The sequence below is a fragment of the Dermacentor albipictus genome, unplaced genomic scaffold, assembly GCF_038994185.2.
Source record: "Dermacentor albipictus isolate Rhodes 1998 colony unplaced genomic scaffold, USDA_Dalb.pri_finalv2 scaffold_19, whole genome shotgun sequence".
Taxonomy (NCBI): domain Eukaryota; kingdom Metazoa; phylum Arthropoda; class Arachnida; order Ixodida; family Ixodidae; genus Dermacentor; species Dermacentor albipictus.
In genome coordinates this window covers 4640405-4664979 of record NW_027225573.1, presented here as the reverse complement: position 1 = coordinate 4664979, position 24575 = coordinate 4640405, and the positions used below count along the sequence as shown (strand labels likewise).

Sequence of the window (24575 nt, the reverse complement as noted above, 5' to 3'; positions counted from 1 at the left end):
TATGGAAAGTTCTCGGCGAGTGTCATACTAATTAACTTTCAATTTCTTTCTTATTGCATCCACGCAGCCACAAAAGGGGTCTTTAGGATAAATATGACCGTTCCTTACAAATAAGTGTCATTCTTGAGGATGTTTGGAAAACGTTTTCGACGGTCATCCTCTTCAAGTGAACCCTTGGAAATAGACGAGTTCTCAAAAGTACGTGATGTGCCCTTGCGAGCGAATGTCTGCAGACAACGTAATTTTTAATTTCTGGCGTGTCAGGGTAACCAGCAGTCGGGTACTTATACACTACATTGGCCCAACACTCGCTCTTGCATTGTACGTACCACTCGACTACCTGCTGCATTTGTGCGCTGCGCATTCTTTTATTCGTAGTATCATTGACTTTCAAACAGTTATTAGAGATTCTAGAAGTTGTTTAGCAGATTCATTCCATTCGCTGTGTTTATTACTTTCGTGTGCTTTGATCCTGGAATTAGTCTGTTGCTGTCAACTCATTGCCATGAGCTCTTCCTTAAGTTAGTTTTTAACAATTGGCTGTCTAAAAAACCGACTTATCTGTCAGCAATTCCGTTCTGTGGCTCCACCCATCCGACAGACAGAGGGGAGACGAAATTCTGAAGGATGAAAACACCCCTCTGTCAGACTAGATCAGCCTGATCCATTGCCACTAACACTATAACAAAGATCAGTTTCACGCTCTGTATTCTCACAAGCATGGCTAACATTTAGATGCTTTGTCGCAGAGGTACTTCTACTAGCAGTAGGGGCGCTGTGCTCGATTTAAAAACGTTTCTCGTGTGCTGTGTACTCTGTGAATGCGTTCACTTTCTTGAGGGTACGTTATATGGCAGCACGTTAGTCTGCATTTCACAACTTGTTTTGGAGAAACCATTCGAAGTTCCTTAAATATGGCGAAGATGAGCGCTTTCGTCTGAATTGCTTTAACACAGCAATATACGTTTTCAGATTGCTCGATTTTTTATAGTATACATTATTTCTTATTTACAATCTTTTCAACTGAAAGAATCCAGAGATGGATTGGAAAAATGTCCTTCAATTTTCGAGATACAAAGTGTTCGTGATCGTTTCCAGCTTTGCAAAAACTAAGCTGGCAATTTCGAGAAGCGAACTAGGCAATTTGCGCTTAAAAGTGTGACTGTCATGCTCCTGGAAGTCGTCCATGTGTCAGTGTTTCCGTCTTGACACGCCACACAAATATGAGCGAGCTATTTTGTGCAGCCACGGTCTTCCTTGTCGGACACATTGAACAGACAGACAGACAAAGAACTTTATTAATGGTCCTGAGGAACCAGCGTTAGAGTACCTCCCTTTTCAGGGAGTCCCCGTAGCCGTCGCGGGCCGCACCCACGTCGGGGTCGGAAGATCGTGGTCCTCCGCGCTGTCGCAGGCCCTCTGGACAGCCCGTAGTTGCTCTGAGAGGTCGCCGCTCTTAAGGGCTGCCTCCCAGTCGGTTAGAGTGGTTAGCGATGAGCTGCGTAACGCAGGGCATTGCCAGAGCATATGGGACAAGGAGCAGTACGCCTCCCCACAGTCTGGACAGTGGGGTTCTACATTAGGCGCGAAGGGACTGAATCTGCCCCTGGAGGGAAATGACCCCGTTTGAAGCATGAGAAACGCCGACGATTGTGGTCTATTAAATTTAGGGTGTGGTAGCGGAAAGGCCCGCCGAGCAAGTTGATAATGTGTCAAGATTTCATGGAAGGTGAGAAGCGAATCCCTGTACAGCCCTAAGTCGCCGCCCGTGACTCCACCTGAACCGCCGCGGTGTGTAAGACCTCGCGCACAGTCATGGGCCAACTCATTGGCGTTAACAAGCTCAGAGTGTACGTTGATTACCATATGGGCCGGGAACCATTTGATGCTATGAAAACCAGCAGCCCCCTCGCTGCCGAGGATGGCCGCCGCCTCCTTTGAGATCGAGCCAGAGGCGAAAGCTCGGGCTGCCGATCTGGAGTCTGTAAAGATATTGGAACGTAGAGGGTCCTTCAGTGATATAGCTATAGCAACCTGCTCGGCTACTGTTGAAGAAACCTTCCGCACGGATGCTGAATTAATGAGAGTGCTATAGGAGTCAACCGAAACTACGGCATAGTGATCAGAGCACTCGTACTGGGCGGCGTCAACGAAACATGCAAGATTCGGAGTGGCAGCAGCCGCTTTTAACAGGGAACAAGCCCTGGCTACCCGGCGCCCTACATTGTATTGAGGGTGGACGTTACGTGGCATGGGATCTACCTTGAACGTATCTCGGACCATGGGTGATAGGGTCACGTTGCGCTCCGTGATTTCCTGGTGACCGCATCCAACGGACTCGAGGATGCGTCTCCCCGCTCGCGATGATGATAGTCGAATTATTTGAGCCACTCGTTGGGCCTCGATCACCTCTGATAGGGTGTTGTGCATGCCTAGTTGCATGAGACGCGCGGTGCTAGTATTGAGTGGTAAACCCAGCACGCTCTTGATGCTTTTGCGCATGAGGGCGTCGATTTTGGCCTCATCCCGTTTAGAGCAGCGCAACGCGGAGGCTACATAGTTAACGTGGCTCATCAGAAACGCGTGGTAGAGTCTGACTAGATTGCTCTTGCTTAAACCCCCTCTGCGGTTCGAGACCCTGAGGATAAGCCGAAGCATATTCTCCGTCTTCGTAGTAATGCGGGCTATAGTCTGTGAGTTGCCCCCGCGAGATTCCAGCAAGAGTCCGAGGACCCTGATGGTATCCACTCTGTGAATTTGTTGTCCGTCCCTCGTATAGAGGGCTATGGGAACCTGATCTAAGGGAGTGGAGCACCTAACCCCCCGTCGGGTGGGCCTATACAATAGAAGTTCGGACTTGGTTGGTGACAGACTCAGGCCCGTGTCTAGTAGGAAGTGTTCTGTGATGTCGAGCGCCTCTTGGAGCGCACTCTCAACTGCAGCGTCAGACCCTCCCATGCACCACACGGTAATATCATCCGTGTAGAGGGCGTGACCCGTTCCTCTTACTGTGGCCAGTCTGTCCGAGAGGCCCTTCATGGCGATGTTAAACAGTAGGGGAGAGATGACCGCCCCTTGCGGGGTGCCTCTCGCTCCCAATGTAAATTCCTTCGATTTGATTTGCCCTATTTTGACAGGGTCTTGCGATCCCTGAGGAACGAGCTAACGTACGCATGTAATCGTGGCCCCAGGCCCAGATCTGAGATGGCGTCTAGTACGAACCGGTGCGAGATGTTATCAAAAGCCTTGGACAAGTCTAGAGCAACGGTGCCCCGAGTGTCTCTAGTGTCGACATCAATGATTTGCCTCTTTATAAGTAACATGACGTCCTGTGTGGAGAGTGCCGGCCGAAAGCCGACCATGTTGTGAGGGAATAACTCCTTATTTTCTATATGCCTAGATATACGGTTGTGAATGACATGTTCGGCCACCTTACCCACGCAGGACGTGAGTAAGATGGGCCGCATGTTCTCCGGCGCAAGAGGTTTGCCTGGTTTCGGGATGAGCACCACTGAGGCTGTCTTCCCGGAGTCAGGGACTAGGCCCGTTTCCCAAATTTTATTGACCTCTCCGGTGAGCAGCACAACTGATTGTTCGTCCAAGTTCCGGAGGAGCTTATTGGAGATGCCATCCGGGCCCGGTGCAGAGCGACCGTTGAGCGTTTGCAGCACCTCCCAGATTTCGGATTCCGTGAAGGGGGTGTTGAAAGTCGCAAACGAGCAGCAAACATTGTTGCACCCGTGGTTGGGGGTTCGACGACACAAAAGAAAGGGGGAGCCGGCGAACGGACGAGAGGCGCCCGACTGCAGCACGTGCCGGCCGGCGCATCTACCAACAGCCTGATCCGTTCCACCGCTTTTCGGCGAACCGCCCACTCAGTGCGAGGCGCGGGCGCCCCCGACAAGGACGAAGGCCTCGGTGCGGCCAAAAGAGAACGTGGACTTTTTGTTTCTTCTCCCTTTCCCTTCTCCTTTCTTCAACATCTTTTGTAAATAAACCAGTCTCGAAACGGATCCCAACGAGTGAAGTTCCTTCCTTCGAGGCTCCTGCGTGCTCGGCCGACGCTGTCCACCTTAGTTAACAGGCAGCAAAAGTTAGCGGAGTCGTCCAAGAGCGACAGCAATTAGAGTCAGTCCAAAGGCGCGAGCATTGATTTACATTTTTCTGGTGCCGAAACCCGGGAATACTTCGCCTGCTGACATCGAAAGCGCTATGGAACGACTGCAGAAGAAGCAAGCTGCCCTGCGACAAGCAATCGAGAAAATCATCGCAGCGGCCAGCGACCTACTGCAATCGCCAACCATCAAAGTCGGTGAGCTTGAGGAACGCCTCGACCTGCTCCTTGAACAAGCAGATGAATTGAAATCTGTTAACGAGAGCATCGAAAAGAAGATAGATCTTCAAGAATTAGATCCAGAATTAGAAGCTTGCGCTGCATACACGGAGAAGATCTGCTCCATAAAAACAAAGATCAAGAGAGCTCTCAGGAGTCAGACAGCCAACGAGAGCCGGTCAACAACTCCGTCAGTGACAGGTGACGCATCAGAGCAGGAAGTATACCACATTGGTTCCATCCCACCTGCGACATCCCAGCCACTATCAGCAACCACCAAGTTACCCAAGTTGGAAATCGCAAAATTCAGCGGGGACCTGCGCTCGTGGCAGAAATTTTGGAACCAATTTGAATCGACTATACACAAGAACAGCACCCTGCCTGCAATAGCCAAGTTCCAGTACCTAACAAGTTACTTAACTGGAAAAGCCGCCGCTGCCATAGAGGGGTTGCCGATCAGCGATAGAAATTATGACATCGCAGTGAAGACCCTCATTGATAGATTTGGGAAGGAGGACGTAATAATTGAGGACCACATGTCGCGCTTGCTTGACGTCCGCCGAGTGCACGATCTGCGGGACATCGAAAGGCTGAGGACCCTCTACGACGAAATCCGCTCCGGAGTCCGAATTCTAGAGGCGCTGGGAGTGTCGTCGAGCACCTACGGAGCGCTGCTTCTCACCATCCTTCGCAAAAGCATCCAAAGTGAGCTTTGCTTGGCGTACTTCCGACGAAAGGCCGCCTCACCTGAAACGCCCCAAGACGAGCTTCTCGGTTTCCTCGATTTCATAAGAGAGGAGGTCGAGAGCAGAGAGAGAGCCCAGAGTGCACTACGCCATGGGCACCAGGACGCGCTATCAGACAGAAAGCACCTATCAAAGGGGACGCTCGTCCTCAAAACCCATCGGCGTCTGTCCTCAGCGTAACCGATGGCGAGGCGCAATGTGCATTTTGTGGTGCAGAAGGGCATCAACCAGCGAACTGTGTCGCCCCCGTGCCCATGGGCAAGAAGAAGGAGGTGATCTCAAAAGAGAGGCGCTGTTACAAGTGTGCGAAAAAGAATCACCGTGCCGCTGAGTGCAGAACTGCAAGGTGGCTGAAGTGTGCCAAATGCTCTGGACGACATGGAACTGGCGTCTGCGAGCTCAATCAAAGACCGACACGCCCTCCTTCAATCGGAGATGCTGCACCAGCAGAGACAACACTACAATCGTCGCTTCAGGTGGGACCAGCACTGGGAAAGACCCGTGTGCTTCTACAGACTGCATGAGCGTATGCGGAAGGCCAGCACAAGAGCGCTGTGGTGAGAATGCTGCTTGACGGTGGCAGCCAGAGAACGTTTGTACGACAGGAGGTTTCCCGGCGCCTTAATCTTCACGTCATAGGAGGGGAGAAGCTAGCTATCTACGCCTTCGGAAGCAAGAGACCGTCTGAAGAAAGAAGGTGTAATCGTGTAGAATGCTGGCTGCGAAACTGGCGCAACAACACCAGAGTCCGGATCGAAGCATTAGAGGTGCCCGAGATCTGCGGAGACCTCCTCCCACCACCTGACGACTCCATGGCTAGCATCGCTCGTGAACAAGATCTCCAGCTTGCTGACACCTTGCCTGACGGCTACCATCCTGGTGTTGGAGTTGAGCTGCTTATCGGGGCCGATCACTACTGGGATATAGCAACAGGAAATGTCAAGCGCCTCGGTGAGAAGCTCGTGGCCATGGAGACTGCGTTTGGATGGACATTGCATGGCACAGAGTCTACATCGTCCGTCGCAACCTTTCTAACAAGCACCGGAGTGATGCGGGTAGGTGTGACCCCAGAACCCGGCGAAATTTCTCGTCAACTGAAGTCATTCTGGGATCTGGAGCACCTTGGGATCGTCGACGATGCACAGCTGACCACCAAAGACGACAGCGTTCTTCGGGCCTTTGAAGAAACCATCACCCAGAAGAACGGTAGATACCAAGTAGCTGTCCCATGGAAAGAAAACGCGTCAGACTTAACAGACAACAAGAGCATAGCATCGCACAGACTTCACTCCTTAACGGCGAAGCTGCTGCGACATGAAGATACCATTCTAGACTACGATCAGGCAATCAGGAACTACCTGCAAGCTGGACACGCCGAGGAAGCAAACGAACTGGGTGAGTCCCCGCTGGGGCCCATTTACGACTTGCCACACCGAGGTGTTGTCCGGCCTGGCAGCGAAACTACCAAGTTGAGAGTCGTATTCGATGCCTCCTCCAAAGCGGTGAGAAAGCTGTCACTGAACGACGTCCTCTTCGCAGGACCTAACCTAAATCCAAACCTAGCGGACATTCTGATTCGATTCCAAGTTCATAATGTGGCCATAATGTCCGATATAGAAAAGGCTTTCCTTCAAATCGAGCTTGCAGAGGGTGAACGCGACGCTGTCCGCTTTTTGTGGTATCAAAGTACACCAAGGCAGGGCGACGTACTCCCTCCAATCAAAGAGTACCGCATGACCAGGGTGCCACTCGGCGTTACATGTAGCCCGTTCCTCCTCGCAGCTACCTTAAGCCATCATCTCAAAACGGTACAGGAGAAATTTGCTCGCACCGCTAAGATCCTGAGTGACAACCTGTATGTAGATGACTTGGTTACTGGTGCCGACAGTGTAGAAGAGGCAGAGCGCATAATCAGGGAATCGCAGTCTATACTCAAGGCTGCAGGTATGAACCTCAGGAAATGGCGATCAAACTACCCAGAACTGATTGCATCGTTTGCCGAGACTGAAAGCGCCCAAAAAACTCTACCGGAGCTCGGCCCCACAAAGATTCTCGGTGTAGAGTGGAGGCCTGACACAGACGAATTCGTTTTTGAGAAGACCGCCCTGATTGGATTTTTGGCAAGTCGGCAGGACACGAAGGGATTCATATTACAGGCCTCGGCGCGCATTTTTGACCCATTTGGCTTTCTCTCGGCCATTACCATCACGGCGAAGATCATGTTCCAGAGCCTCTAGGAGCGGGGTACAGCGTGGGACGAAAGGCTTCCTTCAGATTTACAGGAGACATGGGATAAATGGTGCCAACAGCTTCCTCAACTTCGGCAGATATCAGTCCCAAGAATATTGGCTAGTAACCTAAGACATGCCCGAACGAAATCTGAGCTGAACGTATTTTGTGACGCTAGCCCGAAAGCATACGGTGCAGTGGCCTACATCAAGGCGCAAAATGAAGAGGGTGAAATAACCATAGCACCATTAATGGCAAGGGCCAGAGTCGCTCCACTGAAGCGACTGTCACTGCCGCGGCTAGAGCTGATGGGAGCGCTGATTGGTGCACGGCTCGCAGGCTACCTTACAAAACAATTGAACGTAGACGGCATTTCCGTGCACTGTTGGACAGACTCAACTGTCGCACTCAGTTGGATCAGGAGTTCTGCGCAAAGGTGGAAACCCTTCATTTGCAATCGAGTGCAGGAAATTCAAACGCTAACAGACCCAACTGTATGGCAACATTGTCCTGGCAAAGAGAACTCGGCGGACTTGTTTACCCGTGGCATATTGCCTGCGGAGCTAGTCGGACGCAAGGACTGGTGGACAGGCCCGGAGTGGCTTAAAAGGGAAGAGCGAGTCATTGCGGTACCAGATATCCGGGAGGGCGAGCTTTGCATGGCTGAAGAGCGAGCGGTCCATATTCTTCACACCATCACAGAGAGCACACCGGAACCACTAATGAACCTGGAAGACCATAGCTCACTAACGAGAGTGCTCCGCGTAACAGCGTGGGTGAGGCGTTTCATTCTAAACTGCCGAGGCCGGTCGAAACTTACGGGCGAGGTGACGGCTGAAGAGGTAGCCGACGCGGAAAAGCTTTGGCAAAGAACCTGTCAATTAGATGCGTTCGGCAACGATGTTTGCGCGCTGCGTGCCGCCAGACCACTCGACCGGGCATCGTCGGTAATAGCGTTTAACCCATTCTTGGACGCCGACGGTATAATGAGAGTTGGCGGGCGGCTTCAGTACAGCACAGCAGAAGAAAGCGCTAGGCATCCCGTAATATTATCACCGCCTCATCCGTTCACACGCTTGCTCATTTCTTGGGAGCATAGACGCCTACTGCACGCCGGAGTACGGGACACGTTATCCCAACTTCGAGAACGCTACTGGATTATTCGAGGCAGACAGACCATCAAATCGGTCATTCGACGCTGTCTTCCGTGCCAGAGGCAGAGTTGTCGAGCTGCACAAGAGCCCACTGCACCGCTTCCCCCCTACAGAGTGACCCAGGCCTAGCCATTTTAGACGACGGGTATCGACTTTGCGGGGCCCATATTCTACAATGATAGCGGGTCCGAACACTCCGAACACAAAGCTTATGTTGCTTTGTTTACTTGTGCGACAACACGAGCCGTTCACCTGGAGCTTGTTAGTGACCTCTCGGCGAAGTCATTTCTGATGGCGTTTAAGAGATTTGTGTCAAGGAGGGGAATCTGCAAGACGGTTCTGTCCGACAACGCATTGACATTTAAACGGGCATCTAAAGATCTGAACCAGATGTTCCACGCCATAAAGGGAAGCGAGGTCCAGTCCTTTTTAGTGCACAAAATATCAATTGGAAATTTATTGTTGAGAAAGCGGCGTGGTGGGGTGGCTTTTGGGAGAGAATGGTGAGAACCGTGAAGGCCACCCTTCGCAGAGTGCTCGGAAGGAGCTGCCTTGACCATGACAGCCTCTCCACGGTTCTAACCCAAGTCGAGGCGACCGTAAATTCTCGTCCGTTGACTTTCGTCTCTTCGGATGCGGGGGAGCTTATGCCCTTGACTCCAGCACATTTCCTAGTCGGTCGCAGGCTAACGAGCTTGCCTCCCTTCCGAGAGACCACCGAAGTCAAATCGTCAGCACAGACACTAACACGCCTATGGAAGAGACGCGCCAGGCTTGTTGACTCATTCTGGAAATGGTGGAGACGCGAACACCTACTGCAGCTTCGCTCAGCGCATGTTACAAAGCCAGGCAGAGGAAGAGGCATCGGTGAGGGAGACATAGTTCTCCTCGGGGATGATCGGGCTCCACGCCAGATGTGGAAAATGTGTCGTGTTTTGCAGACTTTTCCAGGAAGAGATGGCCGAATACGTGCTTGCAAGATCCTTCTCCCGAAGGATCTACTGCGACGACCCGTACAAGCCTTGTACCCACTCGAGCTCAGTGAGGCGCCAGCCTGTGCTAACAATGGTCGCCGGGAATGAGCCGGCGCTCATTGCGGGGGAGGATGTTGAAAGTCGCAAACGAGCAGCAAACACTGTTGCACCCGTGGTTGGGGGACCGACGACACAAAAGAAAGAGGGAGCCGGCGAACGGCGAGAGGCGCCCCACTGCAGCACGTGCCGGCCGGCGCATCTACCAACAGCCTGATCCGTTCTACCGCCTTTTCGGCGAACCGCCCACTCAGTGTGAGGCGCGGGCACCCCCGACAAGGACGAAGGCCTCGGTGCGGCCAAAAGAGAACGTGGACTTTGTGTTTCTTCTACCTTTCCCTTCTTCTTTCTTCAATATCTTTTGTAAATAAACCAGTCTCGAAACGGATCCCAACGAGTGAAGTTCCTTCCTTCGAGGCTCCTGCGTGCACGGCTGACGCCGTCCACCTTAGTTAACACGCAGCAAAAGTTAGCGGAGTTGTCCAAGAGCGACAGCAATTAGAGTCAGCCCAAAGGCGCGAGCATTCATTTACAGGGGGCGTCGAGCTCCCCCACCGCTGAGCGTAATTGCTATTTGGTAAGGGGCACTAGAAGTCTAAAGGCAATACGAGTGTAGTGTAATTTTTAAAATGTAAGCAAAAAAACCTACTGATAGACGTTGACAATATCGGAGGAAACAGCTTATTTCATTACTTTCTTGTACTTTCAACCATATCTTCTGAAACGCCCTCTGTATCTACGATAACACATGGCAACTACAATGGGACGGCTTATTTTTCGACTCCAAATCGCGAGCAAGGGGGACGCTCTTATTTTTTTCCTGCACCTTCACAGCAACATGTTTCCTTCCCGGCGGCCCTCACCGAGGAATTCTGGGGCGTGGGGACAGCGACGCCACCACCAGCCCTGTATTCAGCCCGGATGCACCTCAAACCACCAACATGGGCTGGAAGAACGTTAAGGAAGTTTCTTGGCCTGGTATGTATCAGCACTAAAAGCTCACACTGTATGCACCTGCAGGTCGATAACTTTAGTCGGCTCCTGCACTAAGCAATTACCCCGAATTTCGGTCAGTGAATTACGCGACACCTCTTGCACCTCGACTTTTCATTCCTTTCCCGTTAATATCCCTCTTCTTTCTACTTTGCAAACACACTCAATAACGCTCACTGTTCTAAAAAAATGCTATTAGGACTTGCAACAAATATGGAGGAACTCTGGATGACATGGCGCCATCTGGTATTCATAGTCGCCACAAAACCCGCCGTGCACTCCACTATGCTTTTCTTCTCGCATTTTCACTGTACCTTCCTCCTCCGCTTCTTGCCTCATGCTTCCGCTGCACCGTCCTCCTGCGCTTTCCTCCTCGCGCTATCTTCCCTATCAGCGTCTTTTATTTTACATTGCGCTCCGCGTTCGTACTGATCCTTAGCTGTGCTCGTTTGCTGGGTTACGAGGTTGGACTTCAACGTTCGTTACAGGAGTGGAGCTGCGCCCTGTAATAACTTTCATATCGTGGTACCGATGCCACTACTCACTTCGTAGTATTATCGATAACACCAAAGCCTATAGGTAATTACGTTGCTTCATTTAGTGTCCCTCCTTTCAGTATATTTCAGGTGGTATACACATGCTAGTTGTAGAAGTGCCCGCGGCTGCTGGAGGTTACGAACGCGCCGAAGGCATGAGTACCGGAGCCGTTCCTTCCATTGCTTTGTTTGGCACAGTTATTGCACCTGCAACTTTCCCATGGTGCCCACTGTGGGCACCATGAGAGAGATGCAGGTGCAATAACTGAGATGCAGGCTCCGGTACTCATGCCTTCGGCGCGTTCGTAACCTCCAGCAGCCGCACAAGTTTCGTTGTCGCCGTTTCGTTCGCTTTAGACAATCGTTTCTTTTTTCGTTATAACTTTTCAAGAATACAGTTTCATTATTAATACCCTGCCAATTCTGTCCTTTTCTTCTCATGAGGCCAAAGAGGAGACGGAGACATCTATGGAGGAGCCCGGAGAAAAACGGACATCACAAGATTTTCTAAATGATATGTAACTGGTGTTTAGCGACGGATTCGCGAAAGCATCGCTTGACTTTTTAATCGCCGATCTCTAGCATATACTTTATATATTTTTAAATTTATTTTAACTTTGTCGAATTTATATGCTTGCTTTGCGCAAAATAAATATTAATGCCTCCGCTATGTGTAATGCCCAGTCTTTATTTCCATGCTAGAGATCTTCAAATCTGGGACGAGAAAAATAACAGGGTCTTTTAAGATCTCTCGTAAGAGGTGAACGGCGAAAGCCTACTCTTCCTCCTGTTATCATTCGCCTCTTTCTATTTGCCTCTTCTCTTTCTCTTCTTTCTTATTGTCATTACTGCTCACTAGTAAGCACTTTTATTCATTTGTAACCATTTGTGATCATTACAAGCCGTCGTTAGACATGTTGGTCATATCGTAGTTTTTAGTAGTCATTACAAGTTATTTCAGTCAGTATTAGTCATTACTGCTCACTACTATAAGCATCTGAGTCATTTGTATTCAATTGTCATTACAAGCCGTTGTTGCACATCAGTAATTTTGTTGTCATTAGTAATTACAAGCCATTTCAGTCATTATTAGTCATTATTTCTTTTAGTGCAATAAAGGCTTGCCCTTCAGGCATAATTCTTGGAGCGTATACGTGTATTATATGTGTGCTGTGAGGCCTGTGTTGCGTATGAAATGAAGCAGTGTTTTGTGGAATCTGTTGTCATGTATCCAGCGGTCATAGCTGGTTGTCACACTGTAGCGGAGGCCGGCTTGCAGTAGGAGACGCGAGCGTTCAGATTGTAAACCCGTACATGTCCATATTAGGTGGTATGCATCTGATTCCACCACAGGAACGGGGCAGTATGGACACGTAGCACCCAGTGGTAAATGCTAGCAGTTCCACCTTGAGACAACAGCTGGTGTAATAGCCACCCCGGCCCGAAGCCTCCTAAGCACAACTTCCTCCGCCCTATAAGGTGAAAGGGGAGGGAGCAGACACACGGTGGGATAAGAGCGCGTGTGTCCTGCCGGAGAACATTTTTACGGGCTCGCAGCGAGCTACGGGGTTGGGGCGGGAGGGGAATAGGTGGAGGATCAGGGTTAGGAGGGCAGTGTGCCTGCTGGTCAGCAGCAATGTTGTGAGGGTTCGCTGAATGGCCTTGAATCCAGTGTACCTTGACACAAGTAGCTGTCTTACTATTCATAGTGTGTATTCTCTCGCAGATTTCCATCGCCTTATCAACCTTCTTGAGTTCCTGAATAGCCGCTAAAGAATCTGTGAAGATATCTAGTTGCTTGATGGTAGGCAGCTTAGATGTCGCATCTTGCACAGCGTCGTGGATGGCTTGATGTTCCAGTACTAGAGCGCTGGCTTCTGTAGATAAAAAGCGCTGGTGGCCGCTGATGAAATTATGCGTAGTACTCAGGAATGATGTCCTTCCGCCGTCTTGGAGAATGGCAGCATCCGTATAGACTTTGCAGGTGTTAACGCATGATGCATCGACGATGTTGTGTTCGTCAATAATACCTGTTGCATCGCTGCGTCGTAACTTCGTTGGCTTATTAGTTGTGATGCTGGTGAATTCCCAGGGATGCATTGGATAGGGCTGATTGTCAATCCGAGAGCCGCGGTGAAAATGAGCATGCAACGCAGCGACAGCCGGAATAAGTAGCTTTTTTATTTCACGTGCTTTTTCACGTTGGAAAATTTGCTCTGCAATTGTGTTGAGCTGAGCATGTTCCTGTAAGGTTGGTATCGGAGTGATGCGGAGCAGTGCAGTGATTGTGCGCATAGCATCGCGATTAATCGTCTCCAACTGTGCCAGCTGTGCCAAAGTCAGCCGTTGAAATTGTGCTTGATATAAAATTCGTGGCTGCAAGACTGCGCGCACCAACCGTCGAGCTACGTCAGTACGAGCTCCAGCTGCTTTTGCGGCAATGCGACGAATAAGGTGAAGTGTTTTTGTCGAACTCTGTCTGGTTTTACGGAGCCAGTGTGCACCACTGCCGGTTTGGTGAATATCGACACCTAGTATGCAGACCTCAGAAGCCTCAGGGATTGTCACTGCGCCGAGTCCAAATGTAAAGGGGTGCTGCGTGATTCTTGTGCGTCCTTTCTTGTTGGCCACCACAACATAGCTTGATTTTTGGGCGGAAATGTGCAATCCTGCTTTCCGAGCGTAGTTCAGCACATCAATGGCTTCTTGAAGCTGTTGAGTTTGTCTAGATATATCTTTATGCACGGAGCACAAAGTGACATCATCCGCATAGATTAAGAACCTCACATCTGGAAACCGATGTAGTTGCCAGGCTAGAGGTATTAGAGCAACGTTGACGAGAAGAGGAGCCAGAACCGAACCTTGTGGGACTCCTCTGTTCGATGTGAAGTATCCTTCTTGCCTTCCATCTACTCTAATCGCACATGTGCGATTCTGAAGGAATGAGTAGATCAATCTTATCACCTGCAGTGGAAGTCCCAGGTCGATGAGGTTGGATAATGATTCCATGGTCTATATTGTCATAAGCTTTCGTTATGTCTGTTGCTATTACCGTGCGCACAGCGTGACTGTGTGGAAAAACCTGTACAACATCGTCTGACAACATAGAAAGTCCGTCTTCAGTTCCCAAGTAAGAACGGAATCCAATTTGAGCAGGATGATATTTATCGTGGCTTTCAAGCCACCAGGAAACTCGTGTGGCCAGCATCTTTTCAGCCAGTTTGCAGACAGTTGAGTTTAGTGAAATTGGGCGTAAAGACTGCAGGCTATTTGGAGACTTTACTGGTTTCGGAATCGCGACAACAATTGAATGCTTCCAATCAGGTGGAACGTTTCCAGTCTCCCATACTTTATTAATAGCCTGAAGAAGTGCGTCGATAGCTGCTCCTTCCATGTTCTTGAAAATCTCATAAGGAATACCATCGGGACCAGGTGTTGTTCATTGCTTCGAAGTTTCAATCGCCGCTATTAGTTCGGTCATGCTGAAAGGGCTGGATATTTCGGATTTGGAGGTTGTGCCAGACTCATCAATTTCGGGGCAGTTTATAGGTGACGCTTGATCGCCTTTCAGGAAAAACGCTCTAGCACCGTGTTCTGCAAATTGATGTGGCAAACTCTGCATCGCTAACCTAACCTAACCTCATGAGCGCGTTCCATTGACCGGAACGTACGCCAAAGTGCTCTGTTTCCAATGCCCGATTCAAGATTCTCGCACCACTCATACCATTGTCATCGAGAAAGTTGCTTTTCGTGCTGACGCCCCTTCGCCGCTATATGGTTAGCACGTGCACGGCTACCTGGTGCATCAGGATTCCTCGACGCATACAATTCTGCCTGACGTCGCTTTGCCCAATGTTGCAAAAGGGTGAGGTCCGGTTGAGGTTGTTCCGCGTCAACTGTGGTTACAGTGGTGTTCCTCCGTAGCAGTTCTTGCAAAGCGGGAAGAATTTCTGAGGGCTCTGAGGGTACTTTATCAATCGATGATTCCCGAAACTTATCCCAATGTGTGACTGTTACTCGTCGTCGAATTTTCTTTATGCACGTTCTGTGCAAACCAATCATTAATGGCATATGATCACTGCCCCATGTATCTTGTTCCACCCGCCATTGCGGCATTCCAGGACCCAACCACCACGTGAGGTCTGGAGCGTTTGTTCTAGATACTGCGGGTACAGCACAGGTAGCCACAGCATGATGGTTCAGCAGTGTAAAAGTGGCACCGCTCATGATGTTTTTAACTTGGTATCCTCTTCGCGAGTTGTACTTGTACCCCCATTCTGTATGTGGCATACATGTAGCTTAATGTATTGAAGCTTGGTTTTAATTTCTCCTAACTTGGAGTTTAGGCCCCGACAATACCACTGTAGAATTCTATCCTGTGACAGCTGCTGCAGAGAATTAGCAATGATGCAGGCAATTCTGAATGAGTAACGTTAGTTTAACAAGTTGATCTAAAACTGCTGTCCGAACAGCTTGGTTACCGTCATTACAGTCAATACAGTCATTACACAGTGGTTAGTCATTACTGCTCACTACTAAGTATTTTTAATAATTTCTAATGAATTGTAGTTGTTACAAGCGGACGTTAGACATATTGGTAATTTTGTACTCATTACTAGTCATTACAAGTAATTTCATTGGTTAAAACACGTTGGCGGGCTACTTGGTTAGAATCCATGGTAGAGTGTATAAGCGCGGCTGCACGAGGGCGTAGGAAGAAAGAGGTACACAGACACAGCGCTTCACCTATCATGCAGAAGCGCTACCCTCCGTGGTTGCTCAGTGCTTATGGTGTTAGGCTGCTGAGTACAAGGTCGCGGCATCGAATCCCGGCCACGGCGGCCGCATTTCGATGGGGGCGAAAACACCCGTGTACTTAGATTTAGGTTCCCGTTAAAGAACCCCATGCGGTCGAAATATCCGGAGTCCTCCACTACGGTGTGCCTCATAATCAGAAAGTGATTTCGGCACGGTAAAACCCCATAATTTATTTCTTTTTCACTTAATGCAGAAGCGCTGCGTCTGTGTATCTGTTTCTTCCTACGTCCTCGTGCAGTCGCGCTTATACACTCTACCATGAAAGTAATTTCAGTCATGGTAGAGTGTATTAGTCATTACTGCTCACTACTAAGCATTCTTAGTCATTTGTAATTCATTGTGGTCATTACAAGCCGTCGTTAGACATATTGGTCATCTCATAGTTATTTGTAATTACAATTCATTTCAGTCATGGTTAGTCATTACTGGTCATTACTAAGTGTTTTAGCCATTTTGGTAGTCGTTGTAATTTGTCGTTAGACATATTGGTCATTTCATAGTTATTGCTGGTCATTATTAGTGATTACTGCTCACTACTAAGCATTTTTGGTCACTTGTAATCAGTTTTTTCAGACATTTTTTTTTATTCAATACTGCAAACCTTGTACAGGTCCAAGCAGGGTGGGCCAAATGACAACAAAACAATAAACAATAATAACAAAGATAAAGCAACATCAAAGTGTGGCGAAAGGCAATAAGGAATCATTCCAATCGGTTACCGTGCGAGGGAAAAAAGAAAATTTGAATAAATCTGTTCGCGCAAAATACGGTGTCAGGGAATTAGGATGACGGTGGCGTGTATGCCTTGACGTTGAAAGCGACAGATATGGAGAAGGGTTAATAGCTAGATAGTTATTCCAAAGCAAGAAAAGAAATTGCAAACGTAAATTTTTTCTTCGTTGTTCAAGACATTGTATACCGTTAGTCTGCATTAATTCAGAGGGTGAGTCATACGGGGAAAATTTAGAGTAAATAAACCTTACAGCTTTTCTCTGTACCTTTTCTAGGCGGGTGATATTGTGTTTATTAAATGGGTCCCAGACAACGCATGCATATTCAAGTTTAGGTCTAATTAGTGAATTGTAAGCAAGTAATTTTACGCTAGGGGGAGAACTTCTTAGCTTATGTCTTAAAAAGTACAGTTTACGGAATGCGGAAGAACAGATGTTATCTATATGTAAATTCCATGATAAAGTATTAGTTAGTGTGACACCCAAATACTTATATTTAGTTTCTTCCAGCAAAGGTGACGAACCAAGTCTGTAGTTAAAAGAAAGCGGAGCTTTTTTGCGAGAGAAGCGAAGAAAGACGGTCTTATCTGTGTTAAGTTTCATGTCCCACGTTTCACACCATTCAAAAATCTTAGCAAGAGAGCATAGCATATTCTTAGCATATTCGTCATGTCGTAGCCGCTAGTAGTCGTTACAAGTTATTAGTAGTCATTTTAGCCATTAATACTAATTACTAGGCATTTCTAGTCATTTATAATCAATTCTACTCATTACAAGCCGTTGTTAGACATATTGGTAATTTCGGAGTCATTAGTAGTCATTGCTAGTCATTATTAACCTCTACCAATCTCTATCATAATGTTATCATTCACTAACTCTCACTTTCAATAATTTTTTATTCTTTAATCTGTCTTTGATCTGTCTTCATATGCCGTGTTGACGCTTCGGCGTACACTCCGGCGGTCAGGTTTGCTGACTCAATATTCACCATGAGCCTATAAAGGTTTTCGTCTTAAAAAGGCCGCCCCATGAGAAATGCTGCTGGAGGCAAGCGAATAATCGACGTGAACACCAGGCATCTGTCTGTCTGCTTGTCTCGTGCGGCAAAGTGTACATAGGGCAGACAGGCAGATGCCTCAATGACAGGCTAGGGGAACACAAGCAAAAACTGACCTGTTATCGGGATGGACATGCCTCCGTGCATTGTGATGATTGTGGGTGTAAACCACTGTTTAATGATTGTGTAGTTGGTTTAGAAAGGCAAATATAAATGCGAGCAAAATTGTAGACGCAAGCCTAATTGCAAAAGGTGCTAAGTGCATCAGCGCTCCCTCGATTACTCTAAGAAAGGAAACTGCCTATCTGGAAAATGTTGGGTTGCGCGTGCGATGATTGACACTTGTTTGAGCCGGTATAAGTACCGCGCTGTTCTTAATCAAAATTCAGTTGATAATTAGCGCACGTCCTATCATCGTTCCTGTCCGTGTCAATCTAGCGCTGGCAATTCAATTGAGTTTGTGGGCTGCGTACCATACACCACGCCTTTGCTTTTTCAATATACGTTCAACTTGTCTCCGGTCGTTGCAAAGCTTTCAGGCCGAAGTGCTGCCAACATGCCTAGGCCTGCCACGGCGTACACCGACTTCCAGCAGCATAGTAGTATCACGGACCGATCCATGTAAAGTTTAATTGTCTTGTGAGCCAGTTCGAGTTCCCCTCCGACTGCTGAATCGACACACACCATCCCTTGTCTTCAATTCAATGAGAGCTTCCAAGCTGCAACTACTCAATATGTCTCACTAGACACAGGGATATAATTCCTTGAGGCTTCTCACCTTCCGCACCTCTGAAGTACCATCGTGGACACTGCATAGGCCACAGGTGCAGCTTCACATACTAGGGATTTCAAAGAAGTCGAGTATTCCTTCAACTGAGCCTAAGCATCTCACTTTGGCTTATTTGGCTACCCCACGATGGCTCTGTGCACGTATACCCAGACGGATCCGTTACTTTATGCGCATCGACCGCCGCCTTGGTGATCCCTCAGCTGGACATATCCCACCAATACAAATTGGACCACAAAGCGTCTTAAACAGCTGCAGTGCTTGTTGCAATACGGAAAGATGTCCGTTTTGTCTCCTGCCTAACACAACGTACATGAACTATACTTTCTGACGCAAAATAAGCGCTGCAAGCAATTGCTCCTCTTTCCAGGAAAGGCCAATATTACGTGCTAGCATTAGACATGCTACAAATATTTGATCTCGCTCAGAGGAACGGACATTCAATTACCTTCCAATGGCTACCTGATCACTGTGGCTTGACCGAAACGAGCCAGCTGATACCGAAGCAAGAAACGCCATCTCGAAGCCATCAAGGTACAGATCACATACTCGCGACGCGTTGAACCCTTTGGTGACCGCGGCCATGCGAGATTGCATAGCACATTATTGTGCTCAACCAGGCCATCGGTACAGGCGCTTGCGGAAAATAGACTTCGTCTGGACTTTTCCCCTCCCGGATAAAGTCAAGCGATATCAAGCGAGCCTGCTGAAAGGCGTGGAGACATGAAATCTTGCGTTCATGATTTCTTGATACAAGCGTTGCGTACCGCTTCAGGAAGCACGATGCACACCGCAGGATTCATATATACCCCATAAATTTATTATCAGTGGGCATGCGAGCAGCACTCGTTGCACTATGCCTCATGCGCAACTTTTCTTCGCTCCACAGATTTTCCTGATGCTGGCCCTTGTTTCACCTTCTGCGCCCATCCGGACTTGCCCTACCGTGGGCGAACGCATGGATGCTGTTCAAGATCAAGAGCCCGTCACCGGCACGTGTGGCCTCCATAATCTTCCATCCTTCCTGGATGTACCGCTAGATGGACACCGCATCGTTTCTGGGACGACGTCACAGGCTGATTTACCGCCCTTTCCCAGCCCCTTCAAAAGCAACTTGCTGATGAACTACTCCTTCAGTGGGCATGCGAGCAGCACTCGCTGCACTATGCCTCATGCGCAAATTTTCTTTGCTCCACAGGTGCGTAACAATTTGACCCTGTATGCTAAACGGAGTGATAATCGCTCACTTTTGTTGCTCCCATGCCCACTTGTCTTATATGCTACTATGTGTGGTTCTCTCGACGTGGCGCTGTTGTTGCAATGCGGTGCTGTCGAGGAAAACCCGGGGCCTCCAATGGTGCAGAGGTCGGCTCAAGATGACTCTGCCTCGAGTAGTCTTCCCGAATCCCAGTCTGATCAAATGGGTACCGTGCTATTAATGCTAAAAGACATAAAGAAGTCGACAGTCGAGCTTACTAAAGGTCAGTCCGAGTTGAAATCAGATATGAAAAATGTGAAAGCCAGCCAAAACGCAATCGAAGGCAAGCTAACTGTTATTTTCCGCCGTCTTGAATCACTTGAGAATAAATCTGAAGCTCTAGACACATTTTGCAAAGATATCGCCATACTTCAAGAGAGCGCTGAACGGTCAAAAAAGCAGCAAGACACCATAGTCTCGCGCTTAGACGACTTGGAAGACAGATCAAGGCGGAATAACTTGGTTTTTCACGGCATACCCGATTCCCATGAGTCATGGCTGCAAACTGAACAAAAAACCGTGGATGCCCTGTCGTCAGCTATGGAAAATGCCTTGCCACCAAACTCAATTGAACGGGCGCATCGAATCGGGACTTTTCCAAACACAAAATGTCGTCCGTTTATAATGAAACTAACAAACTTCAAAATTAAGGAGAGCATACTTTCGTCGCGCAGCCAGCTTAAAAGTAGTAACATTTAAGTAACTGAGGACTTTTCGCCTGCGACAAGGCTCGCTCGAAAAAAGCTCGAATTTGGTAAAAACCAGCCTAATTCCCCCTCATTTAAACTACGTTTGAACAAGCTTTTCATTGATAAACAATGTTTTATGTATGATTCAACAACTGACAGCGTTAAGCAAGCTAAAAGTAGTGTTCCAGATCACGCAAGCGCACCTGACAATCTGCGTCATCATCCTGCTACATAGCAATGCGCAAAGGGCAATGGCGTATCTTTAACACCACAAGTCTCCGTGCTTGTTGCAAACGCTAGAAGTGTGTTTCGCAAACGCGTGGAACTAGAATCGCTCATCGATAGCTGTATGCTGGTATCATTGCATTAACAGAAACGTGGCTACAACCCCATGTGCAAGATTGTGAAATTTTTGACTTGTCTCGATTTCGTACCTTCCGTTGCGATCGCACTAATCGCAAAGGCGGAGGCGTACTACTCCCTATTTCAAAATCCCTGCAAGGTCATCAAGTCCACTTATACTGTAACCCGGAAGCTGTGTGCGCGTGCGTGGATATCGGTTACCTTAAAATTACGATTGTCTGCTACCGCGCTCCATCCTACCCATCCACTTTCACCACTGAGCTTCACGATGTGCTTAACACCCTTACTTTGCGGCATCCTTCGAACCCCATTATATTATTTGGGGATTTCAATTTCCCCAACATATGCTGGACTACTGAACCTCCGCACTGTTATCCACTTTCTTCGCAAAGTAACGACTTTCTTGATTTCTGCTCTTTGTTTTCTCTAACACAATTAGTATTAGAACCAACGAGGATATCGGAAAGCGCTGCTAACCTACTTGACTTAATATTACGCTCTCATCCTTACATAGTTTCCAATGTTTCATGCTTACGGTGATTAAGCGATCACCTGGGTCTTTCTTTCAACATATCTCCTGTGATAAAACCAATTGTTGAAAAAAAAATATTTTACCACTACGATAGGGCTAACTTTGACGATATTAATATTCATCTAGCTAGTTTTCTTGATCCTTTCCTAAGCCAATTTGATGATCGCACGGTTGATTAGAACTGGACCGTTTTCAAAAATAAGATACATGAGCTCACCGACAAGTATATTCCATCAAGCGTAATATCCTGCAATGTAAGAAACCCTGGTTCAATTCCGAGTTAAAAAGGCTTTCAAACCGAAAAAAACGACTGTATGGAATAGCCAATAAAAGTTCACTGGCATCGAAATGGGACGCTTATAAGGAGGCAAACAGTACTTACACAGAAGCTATTAAACTTGCCAAAAAGATATTCCAAGTACACACTTTGCCCACAATGCTTGCGAATGACCCCAAAAAGTTTTGGCGTGTTATTAACCCTTCCAAAGATAATTCAATCACGTTGATTGATTCCAATGGTTCACCGGTACCCGAAGATGTATGTCCCCATATCCTTAACTCTGTGTTCTGTAACAACTTTATCGTATGTAGTAACCCTGTGCTTCCAACTCTCGAGTCTTGCAATTACGCACCTATGGACTTTATTATCATTGAACCTCTTGGGGTCGAAAATGTAATTAAAGGTCTCAAGTTGTCATCAATCCTGGTGCTGATTTGGTTAACGCGAAATTCCTGAAAAATACTTTTGTTTATTCATCCGTTCTGCTTTCGAAAATTTTTCAGCAATCCTTAGATACCCGTCGGCTACCTGCAGATTTGGAAGGTCGGGAAGGTGGTTCCACTTCATAAGTCCGTTAGCAAACATTCGCCACTCAACTACCACCCCATTTCCCTCACAAGCATTTCTTGCAAGGTTCTTCAACATATTCTGTACTCACATTTAGCAAAGCACTTACACAACAATTCATTTTTTACAAAAGCACAACATGGTTTCCGAAAAAACTTCTCATGTGAAACCCAACTTCTTTCTTTTACTCACAGCCTTCATCTTATTCTCGACAAAGGTTCTTTCGCAGACTGTGTTTTCTTTGATTTCGCCAAGGCCTTCGACAAAGTGTGTCATAAATTACTTCTATTTAAACTTAGTAAACTTAATCTTGATCCTCACCTGTTTGCATGGCTTGAACATTTTCTCTTTAATCAGTCGCAGTATGTTGTGTTGAAAAATCATATGTCCCCATCTAATCTGTAGACTCTGGTGTGCCCCAAGGATCAGTTATAGGTCCTCTTCTTTTTTTAATTGACATCAACGATTTACCCGGCCCCGAGTCAATCGAGGCCGGGTACATCAAGCTCCGAGTAAGACCGTATGTGCCAAATCCCCTGAGATGTTTCAAATGCCAACGTTTTGGCCACAGCTCGCAGAGTTGCCGAGGCCGCCAAACATATGCAAAATGCAGTGCCCATGAACACACGTCTGAAGCTTGCGCGAACTCCTTGCATTGTTTAAACTGTGATGGAGAGCACGCCGCGTACTCGCGGTCGTGCCCATCTTGGAAAAAAGAAAAAGAAATTGTCACGATCAACGGGAAAGAAAATATATCATTCAAGGAGGCACGTAGGTGGGTGGCATACCTGCCTAAGAACACATTTGCCGAAGTGGCGCGTCAGGGGGCAGCGCCACAACGGCTTCCGGCGGCTGTCCGACCCACACCGAGTGAGGCGGCAGTGACGCCATCCGCCCCCTTGGCGGCTGCAGCTAACGCTGCTACGCCAACACAGCAGGCGGGGCCATCGACCCCGAAGGTGGGCGCAGCCGAGGCTACCCCAACCTCCCCGGGCCTATCCAGCGCTGGCAACAGCCGGCGCAGCCAGATCCCTCAGGGAGCCCCATCGACCTCCGGGCTGGTGGGCGCAGGGGTCTTGCCTTCTGAGGCCGGACTTCACAGAAAACTTCTCGCTCGCAAGAGCATGTGTCCGGCGCCTCGCAAGATGCAATGGACACTTCACCTGTACTCACGGCGCGCCAAGCGCCTAAGGAGCGGCGAGGCTCCCTCGAACGCTCCAGAAAGGGCAAAACCCCGATTACAGGGCCTCGAAAGAGCTCTGTAATCTAAGGCATAATTTCCATTTCTGTACACACAGCACTAATTTACTTTTAATATGGATACACAAATTATTCAATGGAACATCAGAGGTCTCCTTAGAAACCTTGATGATTTGCAAGAACTCATCCACAAACATGATCCAAAAGTGCTGTGTTTACAGGAAACACACTTAAAATCTATACACACACACTTTCTCCGAAAGTATGTTACATTTCGCAAAGACCGCGAGGATGCTGTCGCATCATCTGGCGGTGTAGCCATTATTGCTGACAGAAGTGTAGCGTGTCAGCATTTAAAGCTCCAAACGGCCCTTGAGGTCGTGGCCGTTTGAGCCATACATTTAAGTAAACTCATTACCATCTGCTCTTTGTACATACCACCACTGTATCAGCTTCACAGACGCGACTTACAATCATTATTAGATGAGCTCCCAGAACCCTATATGATTTTCGGTGATTTTAATGCGCACAGTAGTTTGTGGGGCGATCCACGCTGTGATGCGTGAGGTCGCGTCATTGAACAGATGCTTTTCTCTTCTGGAGCATGTCTCTTGAATACAAAGGAGCCCACATATTTTAACCTAGCCAACAAGTCCTACTCTGCCATAGATCTTAGCATTTTATCGCCGACGCTTTTATCATATTTTAAATGGAATGTGCTTAACAACCCATATGGGAGTGACCACTTCCCAATAATCCTAACTACGCCGAAACAAGATCAACTTCCCCCGCAGGTCCCTCGGTGGAAGATTGACACAGCCGATTGGGAACGGTACCGAACTCTTACACACATGACCTGGTCTGAGATGTCCGGTATAACCTTAGATGACGCTGTTGCATATTTTACAGCTTTTATACTTGATGCCGCATGTAAATGTATTACTCAAGCGAGAGGCATGGGTTCCAAACGGCGTGTTCCCTGGTGGAACGATGCATGTAGGCAAGCACGGAGGGACCAGAACAAAGCGTGGGCGATGCTTCGCGATTCTCCAACAGCAGAGAACCTGGAAAACTTTAAACATATCAAATCCCAGGCGAGGAGAACGCGCCGACAAGGAAGACGAGAGAGTGGAGCGAAGTATATATCAAGCATCAACTCGTACACAGATGAGAGCAAAGTATGGAATAGAGTGAAAAAAGTCAATGGGCAACAAACATATTGCCTGCCTCTAGTAAATAGCCACGGAGAAAGCCTGGAAGATCAAGCCAAC

At 48.1% G+C, this 24575-nt stretch overlaps 1 protein-coding gene across 1 annotated transcript in view; it reads left to right on the top strand.

Moving 5' to 3' along the window:
* Positions 1-11692, top strand: part of LOC139052136 (uncharacterized) — a 39895-nt gene extending 28203 nt beyond the window's left edge. Inside the window, exons 3-4 of the mRNA XM_070529230.1 lie at positions 10328-10471; positions 11467-11692. Coding sequence (XP_070385331.1) covers positions 10328-10471; positions 11467-11544 — 222 coding nt within the window. The 3' untranslated portion in view covers positions 11545-11692. The remainder of the gene's footprint in view (positions 1-10327; positions 10472-11466) is intronic.
* The last annotated feature ends 12883 nt before the right edge of the window (positions 11693-24575 follow it).